The sequence below is a fragment of the Medicago sativa genome, chromosome 7 (genome assembly GCF_051527215.1).
Source record: "Medicago sativa cultivar Bolivia chromosome 7, Bolivia_mono, whole genome shotgun sequence".
Classification (NCBI taxonomy): domain Eukaryota; kingdom Viridiplantae; phylum Streptophyta; class Magnoliopsida; order Fabales; family Fabaceae; genus Medicago; species Medicago sativa.
The window spans coordinates 57317127-57331926 of NC_140755.1; the positions used below are offsets into that span (position 1 = coordinate 57317127).

General features: G+C 34.4%; 1 protein-coding gene and 1 pseudogene across 1 annotated transcript; one reads left to right on the top strand and one right to left on the bottom strand.

Moving 5' to 3' along the window:
• Positions 1-4414: 4414 nt before the first annotated feature.
• LOC146907040 (histone H4) lies at positions 4415-5516 on the bottom strand. Its single transcript, XM_085727039.1, has one exon. The coding sequence runs from the start codon at positions 4962-4964 to the stop codon at positions 4653-4655; it is 312 nt and encodes a 103-aa protein (XP_085583165.1). The 5' UTR covers positions 4965-5516; the 3' UTR covers positions 4415-4652.
• A 1806-nt stretch (positions 5517-7322) lies between these two features.
• LOC146907041 (isoamylase 2, chloroplastic-like) lies at positions 7323-14566 on the top strand (annotated as a pseudogene).
• The last annotated feature ends 234 nt before the right edge of the window (positions 14567-14800 follow it).

Here is a 14800-nt window from a genome sequence, read left to right on the forward strand (position 1 = left end):
ATTGATGAATCCAAAATGTATGGTGGATTGGGATTGCATTCAGCTAGAAACACGAATAAAGTGTCTATTATGAAAGCTGGCTGGCAATTGTGCAATAATAAATCGGATCTTTGGGTTGCCATGATTAGAGTGAAGTATAAATGTGGAAATGATACAATTCCTCGGATCAACAGTGCGCATAATGGTTCAAATTTCTGGCGAGGGTTATGTCGAAATTGGGACCAAGTCAGAAATAATATCACTCGGCATGTACTGCTCGAATCAATGTTGAAGACAAAGTGGTTTGGAAGCTGAACAGTGATGGTATGTTTTCTAATGCTTATGCTCATACATCGCTCATTAATCAAAACTTTGTGATGAACATGACAATTTTTCCGGCAATTTGGATAGCCAAGATCCCAGAGCGGATGCGATGTTTGTTGTTGCGTATAGTTAGAGGTGCTATTATGACTAATGCAGAACGCGCGAGAAGAGGAATCACTACAGATCCGTTATGTCTGGTCTGCTCTGCTGATATTGAGCCATGTATACACACTTTTCGTGACTGTCAGACTGCTATGAGGCTATGGCAGCAGCGAGGAAGCAAAACTATGATTAATTTTTTCCTAGGTAAGAAGTCATTGTATGCTTCTGTCTGCAGAGAGCGAGTGGCAAACGCTCAGGCAAGGACACGTGGACGTGGGCGTGGTCGGAGCGAGGGACCGGAAGTCTCTAGTTCACAGTCTCAGGTTGATATTGAGATGCCATCATCGCAGGTAGCATCTGGTTCACAGCCTCCTCCGTAGGAGCGGTTCAGGAGGGCTATGGCGGAGGACCTGCTGACACGTCTTTGTTGCCGAGTTTTGGCCAACATATTGCAGCAAAGATTTGGAATGGAGAGGTAAGAATTTCTTTTGGATTGGTAAAGAAATAATTAACGCAGTTAAAAATTGTTATTTTTTCAAATGACATCAATGTTACGCATGTTTCAATATTAAAAGAGATTAAGATAGCCGGTGTTTCTTCTTTCCCTAGTTTTTAAATTTAGGATGGGCAGGATGAGCATTATGAGAAGGTAATTAGACAAATTAGTTAAAATGGAGGGAGTATTGTGATTTCATTTAAGACTTGTCTGGTAAGCATATCTTTAGATTCTGAATCAACATATAAGTAAAAGACGATTAGAAAAAAGGGAAATTGTGAAATTTATAGTATTGCTTAATATAGGCACTAGGCAGATAGACTAAAAATCATCGCTACATGCAGTGTTATTATATATAAAACCAATCATGTGCTATCACTTAATACGTAATAACTTAATAATTTGGGATAATTGGTTCATGACATGGTAACAGAGTCTCTATTACCAAGTGATCTAGAGTTCAATCGCCAGTACGTCTCTTCTAAATAAAAGTTTAATTACAGGACAAAATTGGGGCAGCCAGTGCACAGTCCATGGTTCAGGTCCAAAGGGATTTTGTGTGAGAAGAACATGTGTTAGATATAAACCACCATTATTTTTTTTCCACAGGGCCGTGGTAAAACCCATCGGGTGCTTAACAATGCCAATCAAATAATAGACTTGAAAGAAGCATTACCTCCAGTGGTGGTTTTGGAATGTAATCAGTGCATCTGGTCTTTACATGCTCATGAAGACAAATTATGGTCAGGTGGACTACAGCCTCTTGATATGAAACCTAAACCTCATACTCCGGCGCTCCTCCGTTCTACCAAACCTCGACTGTTTCTCTCTCCGTCTCTGCTTCGCATCGTGCCTTCAACTCCGTTCGCCGTTAGTAAAGGTATGCATAGATTCAGATTCTGCATACTCTGTTTTCAATATTTCCGTTGGATGATTAGATTCTTAATTATATTTTTCCATAGTAAACCACCAAATTTGACTCGGACTTTGTAAGGCGCTCTCAAACTGTGGTTGAGACAATTTATCACCATCTTTATGTGTACCCTTAGTTAGTGAGCAATGTCTGCCTGGATATTATTATTGACCACTAATTGTAAAACAGTTCTGGATATTGATAGAGAAGAAGAGTCCCAGAGAATGAGAAACCTTATTGATATCAACTTACCACTGATTTGTTTTTACAAAGTATTATGTTAGACATTTCATTAAACATTTGGGCAATTAAGTATTATGTATGCCAATTACGTGTGTTGTTAGTAAGAATAAATAGGAAAAGGGTAAAGTCGTAATTGGTTGTCTAGAAGTTATTGAGTGGTTATTGGGTGGGAGAAAACCAAGCTCTCAAATCTTGGTAGGAAATGTGTCCCGTGTCTTTGTTCTACATCTTATTTCCTTTATAACTATCTGAAACTATTGTACTGTGTGTTCTTGCAATATTCTTGTGGTGAACCATTTCCAGAACTATTTGGTACCAGTTTCTATCATATTATACCAGTGGAATTAGGTTTTCAAAATGTTTCGAATTATAGCAGATGCCTCAAAATGAATGCCTTCAACTCAGAAAAAACAAACATTTATTTCGATTTTTTGCTTAGAAATATCATTGTCTTGATCCTTGGAAATTCCAATATCATGTGTACTACATTTTCTCTGTATGGTGAACTGAATCATTGGTGTCTTATTTAGCTATTTATTGATTAGCAACGAAGGGTCCAATAGTCAGTTCATCAAAGTCAAAGGGTCCAATAGTCACATCTTAATGTAATTAGACTCCCATTTATGTAAAACAGCGAACATGTCAGTTCTCTATTTTCTTTTATGGAGTAATTTACAATCTGCATATCTTTGAAGCACAACAAATGTTAGATCAAACTCCGGCAAACGATTACCATAAAATATGTGGAGTGAGAACTGACCCAACACATATTTTGAGACTTAAGTTAAAGAGTAATGTTAAACACACTCACATATTTTGACCCTTTAATTTAATCAGACAAAGAAGAAGAAAACTCAACCTCACACGACTGTCTTCTCACAGGTTCTCACCGTCTTACATATTTTCCAGCGCAATCCAAAACATATCCAACACACATGTTCCAGCACAGTTTTTTCTTCTACTTTTTTATACAAACATGTGAAATTATGTAAAAAGGATTAAATAGAACAAGATTTGTATAAAAAGAATAAAAAGGAATGTCAAAATTGAAGCCACTGTCATTGTTCTGCCCCACAATATCCGGTCCAAAACCACATTCAGGAAATAGAATTAGGAATTGATTTGTACAAAAAAAAAAAAAAAAAACCTTAATTGGAAATAGAATTAGAAGTTGACCATCATTTGATCGATTAATAGTGGTTATGTACATATGTATTTATGGCTGGTGCTAATATGTGCCATCAATAAATAGAGTTGGTAAGTCAATGACATAAGTGCTACCCAATCAGTAACTAACTATAGAGACAAAACACTAATACGAATACGAAACTATGTAGTCAGTTTCCTTCTATTACTGATTGTGTATTATGTAGTACCATAATGCTGGACTTGTACATCTTTTTGCTTGAGCTTAATAGTGGTTTCATATTAAAAGACAGGTATAATCGAGGACATATTATGTAAAAATGAGGTTGAGATGTGCCGTCTTTTCTAACATTCTTTTGAGGCGTGTCAAACATTAAGTTTAGATATTTCTTTCATTTGGAATTTGACCCTTAACTTGTTATGTGAAAGTTTAGCCTTTTCGGTTAAACCCAACCCAATTTTCGTTGATGTCTTTTTTTATCTTTTTAATATGATATATTTTATTTTATATTGCATAAATGAAATATTTAGGTAATAATGACAAAGCATATAATGTAAGTATATGCATATAGAGAGGATCAAATACAAATTACACATGTCAATATCTATCCAGATGGAAACCAATTTCTTGAATAATTCCCGACATGTAACCGGATTATCACCCTTTAGTAACAAGAGACAACCACAAAGGTGTTTCTTTGAATCCTTTATGCCCCGTTAAGATTCATTCTAACAGATTTTGATGCAAACAACGTCTCCTTTGATGGATTTTGATGGAAATTTGCTAGAACTGATATCATAGGAATTTGACACCGCCTGAGCAACAGCTTTCTTTCGGGGAGCTTTCTGTTCTGGCACCACCGGAGAAGGTGGACCTATCAAGGTTGAAGGGCAATGTTAAAGGATTAACATTGTTGAAGATAAACAGGAAAGGATGAATCATGAGAAACCTTTAAGCAAATCTCAGAGAATTCTTGGAGCTATGACCAATTTATGGTATACTCATGACACAGAATACCATTTTGACGTTAATTTAAAAGTTTGTAGATTTTGTTTTGACCTATTTGGACGTGAATACCATAAACTTTTTGTTTATTTTTGACTCTTATGTTTTGCATCTTTGTTGATTCCTCTAATTATTTGGGCCATAAAGATGTATTGAATACTGCATTTCTTACTGAAAAGAACATGTATAATTAGGTACACACAAATAATAAAAATCAAGGTGTTACAGTTATCTTCTATATAATTAACTTATGCCAATCAAATTGTGGTCCTTCAAGTAAAAGACATTATCAAGAGAACATGTAAAACCATAGAGCTTGCCAATGCGTCCAACATTGGTGATTTTACATTTTCGACTGTCCTCCGAAGTTACCTTAGGTTATATGATCACAGGCATTCTAAGAAGAAATAAAATAAAAATGAAGAATGAGTGTTTGATCTTCTTCAACCGCCAAATCCATAGAGGGTTCTTCCTTGCCTCTTAAGCGCATAGACAACATCCATGGCTGTCACCGTCTTCCTCCTTGCGTGCTCAGTGTACGTAACAGCATCACGGATCACATTTTCCAAGAAGATCTTCAAGACACCTCTGGTTTCTTCATAGATCAAACCGCTGATTCTCTTAACACCACCTCTTCTTGCCAATCGACGAATCGCAGGCTTGGTGATACCCTGGATGTTATCACGGAGAACTTTCCTATGTCTCTTTGCACCTCCTTTTCCAAGTCCCTTACCTCCCTTTCCACGACCTGACATTTTCGCGACAAAATTTTGGAAATTAGAGAAATTAGGGTTTTGATTTGAGATTTGAATGTAAGTACAAGGAAGCAGATAAGGGAATCTGATCTGAGTATTTATGAATGGTAGCGAGCGGGAGAAAGAAGAAGCGAATGATTGTTGTGTTTGTTCTGCGTCGTTGGATTTGTAGTTATCGACGGTCTATATGAAGGGACCTAAGTAGTGACGGATCCAGAAAATTTGAGCAGTGAAAGCAATATTTAAAATAATGAATAAGTAAATTTAATTTAGGTTTAAGATTTTTTTTTTGAAAGTATAAAGTATGTTTTCAAAAATCAAACCAAATAAAAGAAGAATAATTAATGTACTATTTTTTTGGTAGTGTATAATTAGCGTACTCCATCGACGTATAATTATTTTATTACACATACATCTAATGATGTGCTGCTACATCAGTTAATAAATATGAAAACACATGAATTATCGTGTCTATTAATTAATGTGACAACGTATGATTGAGTTGTATGTATAAAATAATCGTACATTGACAAAACATATGATTTTATATGTCAATTATCTATATTTATGTTCCATGTTATTAATGAGGAGTAATTTGATAAAGTAAATTATAATTTTTTTCTTACAACATAAACTACACTTCTTAATTAATTAACCATGTATTAAAGTGACATATATTTTGATATGAATGACATATTTTAAGACTAATTTGACTAAAAATAACTTGATTGTGCCAAAAATATACCAAATAGGATACTTAGTTGAGCACTAAACTATTAGTTAAATATTTTGTGAAGTTGGAGTTGCAACCGCAATTCTTGAAGTCCAATTCATGAGTGACCATAGTACATTTGGAGTCCAATAATTTACACACAAAAAATGATGGCAGGAAAGAAACAAAGATGCACATATCATATCAGCAGCAATCCCTGCACCTTTTTCCAATACGAGCCTATCATTCTCCGACATGTGTCCATGTTTGACTTTGTATCTGTATGAAATTTTCACCACGCACATGCTATTTTCTTCATTAGAGTGCTGCTTGGTGCCAAATTGCTTTGCCTAAGAAAATTGTCACACAATCAGAACACACACTATAATGTGCGTAGAAGTTTATGACTAGTTCGTAAGTTGGTGGGTCCATGCCTCTAGTTCATGACTTAAAAGTATTCAATTGAAATTTTAATCCTATAGTTTCTTTGATATCTCTTGATGTTTTAACTCTCTAATCTCTTAATGTGTTTGGTGTATTGGATCATCAATCTAAAAAGTTTTATTGTTAAAAATCTGCAAATCAAACATTTTTTTTATTTGTCTCATTTTCAACAATTGGTTTAGATCCGGGTTGTTGTGTGGGCTTTGAAAAGTTTTCATTTAAACTATGTGATCAGCGTTGACTGTATCCGTTGGAGTTGTTCTCCGACGGACTAATAAGCAGGTACCCGATTTGTAGCTCTCGCTTCATGAATCTCTTATGGTTTGTGGTTATGTTGGGTTTCGCGCATGTAACGCCTTAATATCCGTATCAGTCTCTTGGATTGATTTCTATTTTTCAATTTGGAGATAAAAAAGTTAAAACAAATGTTTTTTTTTGAGCAAAGGCAATGTTAATTCATATCATTAGAAATTAACGAATACAAAGTAGGTGTTACATGATGAAAGATATGGGGGCTAGGATGAGATAGTGATGCTCTAGCAATACTATGAGCAACTCTATTTGCTTGCCTCCTAACATACGACACTACAAAGTCGGGTCTATTAAGTAGTAAACTTCTACATTGAGTTACAAGATCACCGAACTCGTTGATGGGAATAGTGGTGGTGGCAATAGCATCAGATAAGATTTTTGAATCAGTCTCAAACATGACGTCACGCATTCCATGTGAGATAGCCACTTTGATAGCATCTAGAAGGCCTAAAGACTCGGCCTCTAAAACAGTGGCTGATGAGTAGTAGAAGTCTGATTTGCCAAGTAATAATACACCCATAGAGTCACGGAAACACATACCATACCCCATAATAGAGTTATCGTTGAAAGCGGCTGCATCTACATTACATTTGATCATGCCAACCGGTGGTTTGATCCAAGCATGCTCTGAATTTGTGTTGTGGATCGGTGCCTTTGCTCGTTGCATACAACTCCATTCATTTAGTGTGTCCTTTGCATACAAATGTTTTAAAAACTAGACTTAGTTGGTCGATCGAACCAACAACTAAACCGGTAAATAAATAATAATTTATAAATAAAAAATAAAAAAGGGCCGCAAGAGAGGTTCAAACTTGAGAGTAAGAGCACGTGGGCGTGCCCTAACAAACCCACCATCTAATGGAACGTGTTTTTTTTTTTTTTTGGCAGATATGGAATGTGAGATTATTATATTGAAGCATAGTTGTATTGATTGGTGTAGTCTGGTTTCTGTATATTCTTTTTTCCTTTATTTGGTCCAAAGCCTGTAATACCTCATGTGTCATGCATATCATATTGTGGCAGATCTAAAATATTTTTATACACAAGTGTTGATATCTTCAATGTAATGGAAAAATATTCTAGCTGTTTAATGTTTGAGGAGGTGAGTGAAACCTGTATCTACTATAAACTCTATGAAAGAGATGGTGAAAACTATGCATGCCAATGGGATAGAAGTTATAATGGAAGTTGTTTTCTCCAATACTGCTGAGACTGGTGCTCTTCAAGGTATTGATAAAGATCCTCTCCATTTTGTATAATAAATGGAGTATGCAATTTAGAGAGAGATAGACACATTATAGATAGTGGGTCCCACTATTAAGTGGATCCCACATTCATTAATTACTTTTTAGTTTTTCGAGGTTTTTTTTGTGTCTATATCTTTCCAAATGGATGAAATGGAGAGACCACCCAAATGGAGAGGATCTTAACTCCTTATTATCATGCAAATGGGGTTGGTGGTTTGAAAGTAAGTGCGTTGAATTGTAACTATCCTATAACTGATGGTTTCTCTTTTGTAAATGCTTCACATGAGAGGGTTTCATGGAGAATACTTGTCTCGGCCTCCCTTGGTCGAAGCAATTGCTTTTGATCTGGTACTGTGGAAGACTATAATCATTGCAGATTGCTGGGATCCTAATGACATGGAACCAAAGGAGACCCGCTTTCCTCATTGGATGAGATGGGCTAAAATAAATACAAACTTCTATAATGATGTGAGGAACTTTCTAAGAGGTGAAAGTCTTCTTAGCAGTGGGGACCTGTATTCTGATGGAAGAGGCCTAGCATTCTCTTTTAATTACATTGCTGGGAATTTTGGACTTTCTCGTGGACTTAGTCAGCTTCAGCAGTGCTGATTTAGAGGTGGAGTTGAGTTGGAATTGTGGATAAGATGTTGGAACTTGTGTTGGGGGTCTGCTGCAATAACTTGACCAAGAAGATGATGAAGATGACTATGATGAAGTGTGCACATAAATTCCAAAAATTTGTTGTATATCTTGATTGTTGGGAAGATGCTGCTGTACTTGAAACCTGAAAAGATTAATGGTTATGCATGCAAACTCAAAGCGTATGGGGTTGCCATACTAACCTTTAGGTTCGATTCGCCCCCACCAATAATTGTATATTGGATGCAATAAGGAATGACCGGCGAATCCCCTTCAGGATACTATGAGTTCCTTGACGTGTATTGCACAACCACACCAAGCGTATCTCCTAACAGTATTTTACAGATTTATGGTTCCAGCAATTCACTCGTGCATTAGAGAATTGATGGATGATTTAGAGTAAGAGAATGATGGAGAATTATGTTGTTGTTCTTTTTTGTGTGTCCAACTAATGCCCAAATGCCAAGCATTTATAGTGCATTATATGACCATATGAGAGAAAACACCCCTTTGATTTGAAACAATGTTATGGTTCATTAAACATCCCTTTGTCAAAGGTTATAATCATATACACTTGAATCAATGCAAAGGTTCATTAAGCACCCTTTTGCCAAAGGTTATAATCATATACATTTGAATCAATGCAAATGTCCATTAAGCATCTCTTTGCGAAAAGTTCCAATGTATATGAATGATTCCCATGAAGAGTTACAACTTTTGATTTAAAGTGATTCCATTATTTTGGAAATCACCAACAATCCCCCACCATTTTCAAAATACTAAATCACATAAATCCGGAAATTCCATGCCTTCAGATAATGGTATCTCGCGATTTGAACCATTACTTAGTAAGTTAAGTTTTCGCTCATTCCCAAATAGTATGGTAGGCAAGCTTTGAACCAACTATTCATTAGAACAAGTGTGCATAACTTACACATAGAATCTCGGTACCATTGATAAAGAGACTTGTAAGATGACACATTAAGAAGGCCTTGTGTCATATATCCCTTTTCATGAGAATTTAAGAGTCAAACCCTTGAACTCCGTGAAGCGGCCAAACTTCATTCTCACATAGGTAGACTATATCGGAAATGCCCCATAAGTATGCATTCCAGCAAATATATGCTATATGTCCATTAAGAGGAAAACTTCATCCTACCCTTTTTCTTCTTATGGTCCAAGTACTTTTGCCCATTGGGATGTTATCTATTGTCAAGTACTTCAATTACTCTAATAGTGTACTTTCACCATTGAACCCAAGACTTGATGCTACTCAAGTGTGGGTTGAGTTTCCACTATTGGTAATCAATTAGATTTGGGTTTGTACCACATCCCTAATAATGTCTTCAATGTATTCAACATTATTTCCAAAGACATCATTCCTTGTCAATCATTTCGTCAAATAATTGCAAGATTTTCTTTTAACTTTTATAAACTTTGAATATTCAATTCTTCACATAGATTTTGTATTCTCATAGCTATGTCTATGGATCAACTTATATACTCTTGATAGTATTCACCAACTATCATCAAACCATGACACACTTTTGTCAATTGAGAACATTGTAATAATGCACAAACTTTTATGTCATTACACCTTTGCTATAACAATATTTAACATGCATTTCAATTTGAACTTCAACTTTTCTTTTATATCTAGCCAAGATATATCATACATTGAATGCATTCAACTTACATAGCAAAATAAAAATTGATCATAAAAGAATGTCATAAACTTCATAAGATGGGATTAAACATGTAAGTCATATACTCCACATAAAATTAAACATAACACAATCATTTTGATTTTAGTTATCATATAACTAATACATATATCATAAATTCATTGTGTTAAATTCAAGTTTATGTTTAAATATGTTCAATATTAAATCTCAATAAACAATGACATAGAAGAATAAACAATGAACCAAAATCATTAATATTTTCTATGACTTTCTTCCATGAACATATATCAACTTACAATAATTCAAAACATACCCAAATTATTTTAATATCATGATAAACAAGAAATTAACCATTACTTTTCATATTATCATGTAAATATAATATCAGCACAATATTAATGATAATAATTTCTTACACAAAGTAAATAATATCATTAAATCAACCACTTGATATTTTGACAATTTATCTACACTACTTTCATAAATAAAATAGTGTTTAAACATTCTTAACATATTACTATACTCATCAAAATTCATATTCTTGAACAATTTCTAAATCATGTATATATATGTCACCACATGTTAAATCTAACATATTCATATTTACTTAGATACTATACACATGCATTTAGAACACTAAATATTTCATAATACGTCATCACTTATATGGATATTATCTCATGTTCAAATTAACATTAAACAGATTTCAAACGATAAATTTTATACATATCAAAATTTATCATGCATATATTATCTACAACCACATGTAAATTTAACATAAACACATCACATATGAAATATTTATCCATAAATTTCCATAACATATATTCATAAAAGGAATTTGTTTACCGTTCACCGTAGTCATGAATGAAAATGTAAACTTTCATCTCTCCCAAAATTGCAGCCATTAATCACAAGTAAATCATAAATCGAACCTAAAGATTGTTGCAACTTGTGTTGGGGGTCTGCTGCAATAACTTGACCAAGAAGATGATGAAGATGACTATGATGAAGTGTGCACATAAATTCCAAAGATTTGTTGTATATCTTGATTGTTGGGAAGATGCTGCTGTACTTGAAACCTGAAAAGATTAATGGTTATGCATGCAAACTCAAAGCGTATGGGGTTGCCATACTAACCTTTAGGTTCGATTCGCCCCCACCAATAATTGTATATTGGATGCAATAAGGAATGACCGGCGAATCCCCTTCAGGATACTATGAGTTCCTTGACGTGTATTGCACAACCACACCAAGCGTATCTCCTAACAGTATTTTACAGATTTATGGTTCCAGCAATTCACTCATGCATTAGAGAATTGATGGATGATTTAGAGTAAGAGAATGATGGAGAATTATGTTGTTGTTCTTTTTTGTGTGTCCAACTAATGCCCAAATGCCAAGCATTTATAGTGCATTATATGACCATATGAGAGAAAACACCCCTTTGATTTGAAACAATGTTATGGTTCATTAAACATCCCTTTGTCAAAGGTTATAATCATATACACTTGAATCAATGCAAAGGTTCATTAAGCACCCTTTTGCCAAAGGTTATAATCATATACATTTGAATCAATGCAAATGTTCATTAAGCATCTCTTTGCGAAAAGTTCCAATGTATATGAATGATTCCCATGAAGAGTTACAACTTTTGATTTAAAGTGATTCCATTATTTTGGAAATCACCAACAATCCCCCACCATTTTCAAAATACTAATCAATTATTCATTGAATGTCAACGTCTTAATTTTTTCTCTAATCATGGCTATATTTATTTTGATAGCCATATGAATTGTTTTTATCAATTCATGTTACTGGCCTTCATTGTTAGCAATTGTTAGTGCATGGCATTAGCATTTTTTTTTCAACGGCTAAATCTTAAACATGTTTTAAGAGGCAATCAGTAACAATGCTTTCAAGCCATGCAATCATACCTTTTCATGAGTTTTTCTTTCCGTTGAAACTAACAGCTTTTTAATTCATACTCAACGGATATTTTCTAAAAATTGCAACGACTATTTTTGACAAAAATTGGCAGCAACTATTTCTTTTTTGAAAAGTAGCATTGCTTCATAAACATCTTTTTAGCCTCTATAAATTCAATTGAGAATCAAAAAGAAATTACTTAACATTATTACTTCAACTTTCAATATCAATTGTCATATTCAATATCACTTGATTTATCAAACTTTCACCATCTTGCTTTGAAAACTTTGTCCACATTTTTAACATTCATAAAGAAGTTTGCTGAGCCCTAAGTTCTTGCTGTTAATGTGATATTGATCAAAGCATAACAGCCATACATTCATTATTCTTCAATTGCCTTTGTAAAAAGCTTCTCACCATTGTTGGTGAAATCAATGTAAAAGATAGTGGGGTGCTATCTTGGTGTGTAGAGAAATATTGTTAGGGGGCCTTGGGATTAAGCTTGCTTTGTAACAAAGATTCTTTACATAGTGAATTCCTTTGCGGGGTTTGAAGGGAGTGGACTAACCCTAAGGTTTAGAGGGGAACCACTATAATTCTCTTGTGTCTTTTCGTCTTCCCTTACTCTTTTATTTTTCTGCATTTATACCTTCATCATTATTTACCGGAAAAATTATCAACAACGCTAAACTAAGAAAAATTAACCAATATTCCTAGAAACCTAATTCACCCCCCCTCTTAGGTTACAATCTGAACTTACAATTGGTATCAAAAGGAACCCCTAATGTTGGTTTGTGGTATCCCAAAGGAAGTCTATGTGAATTGGTTGGGTATTCTGATTCAGATTATGCGGGATGCAAAACTGATCGAAAAAGTACTAGTGGGACATGTCATATTCTGGGTAATGCATTAGTTTCTTGGTCATGTAAAAAACAAGCTTGTGTTGCATTAAGTCCTGCAGAAGCAGAATATATTGCTGCAGGAAATTGTTGTGCACAAGTGCTTTGGTTAAAACAACAATTACATGACTTTGGTTTAAATCTAGGATGCATTCCCCTAAGATGTGACAACACCAGCGCTATTAATTTAACTAAAAATCCAGTCATGCATTCCAGAACCAAACACATAGACATTAGACATCATTTCCTAAGAGATCATGTTCTCAAAGGAGATGTTCAAGTTACTTTTGTGGATACCCATTCACAATTAGCGGATATTTTTACTAAGCCTTTGGCAAAAGAACAATTTTATAAAATTAGAAGAGAATTGGGAATTTTGGATGAAAAAGATATTTAGTGCATATTCAAATAAACATAGTCTACTTATTTATTTTTTTTTTTAAAAAAAAAGTTTATGCTTACTAAAGAATAAATACATGCTGGTATGAAATTTTATTAATACATATGAAAATAGTATATTCAAATGGATATTTTTGAAGAAATTATTGCTTTCTGTAAGAACATATTTAAAATTAATGATCTCTTATCATGTGTACAAAATAGTGTGAAAGATGGAATACTCATTGTGAAGAAGATAAATTATTTTTATATAACATATTATTATTTCCCTTATATTACGACCCTTTGGATTTTACCCTTTTTCTTCTTTTTGATGATGTCAAAGGGGGAGAAAATGTATGTTTGTGTTTTGTGCTTAAATAGTTTCAGGTTATCCAATTACAGTTATTGGTGGGGGCGAATCGAACCTAAAGGTTAGTATGGCAACCCCATACGCTTTGAGTTTACATGCATAACTATTAAACTTTTCAGGTTTCAAGTGCAGCAGCCTCTTCCCAACAATCAAGATATACAACAAATCTTTGGAATTTATGTGCACACTTCATCATAGTCATCTTCATCATCTTCTTGGTCAAGTTATTGCAGCAGACCCCCAACACAAGTTCCAACATAAGAAGGACCTACTAATAACACTGCTGTTCTTGAAAGACGACTCAAACAAATCTGTAATTTCCTATTCATCGATCTTATTTGTGTCATTAGGAGTACCTATTTTGAACATGGGAGACGAGTTTGGTCACTCTTCTGGTGGTTCTTCAATTGGGCTGCTTTGAAAACAGGTTTTGGTAAACAAACTACACAATTCATTTCCTATTTGACTTCCTTGAGAACAAGGCGGAGTGATCTTCTTCAGAGCAGGAGTTTCTTAAAAGAAGAAAAAATCGAATGGCGAGGAATCAACAAGGCTCCGCCAAGATGGGAAGATCCATCCTGCAAGTTCCTGGCCATGACTTTGAAGACTGAACAAAATGAGCTTCAAGAGAGCTCTCTATCTTCTGATATATTAGGGGATTTATTTATTGCTTTCAATGCAGATGATCATCCAGAGACTGTAGTTTTACCCCTGCTTCCAGAAGGGATGTCATGGTACCGCTTAGTTGACACCGCACTTCCATTTCCAGGGTTTTTCTTGACCAATGGCGATTTTGTCCCACCTGAGCAAATATTAGGTTTGTCTACTTACGAAATGAAGTTGCACAGCTGCACTTTGTTTGAGGCAAACAATAGTAATATTTTGAAGAAATACCATTCCCAATACACCTCCTCCCTCCCTATCCTTTGTAAATTTTGTCACTACTTGAATTTCCCTCTCATCCGTAGATTTGTAAATCAATAATTATGATACAATAATAAAAAAATCTTTAAAAGTAAGAAATACCCTAGAACAATCCATCATATGTCGGATTGTTCTTTACCGGAATTTGGAATTCATTCTTTAAAGTAATAAGTTAGTAAAGTGAAAAAAATCAATGGTTGATATTGTAACCACCTATGATATGTTTGTTATGCATGTTCATAATATCAATCATTGATTTGTTTATAAACGGGTTGATATTATTCATTTTATTCT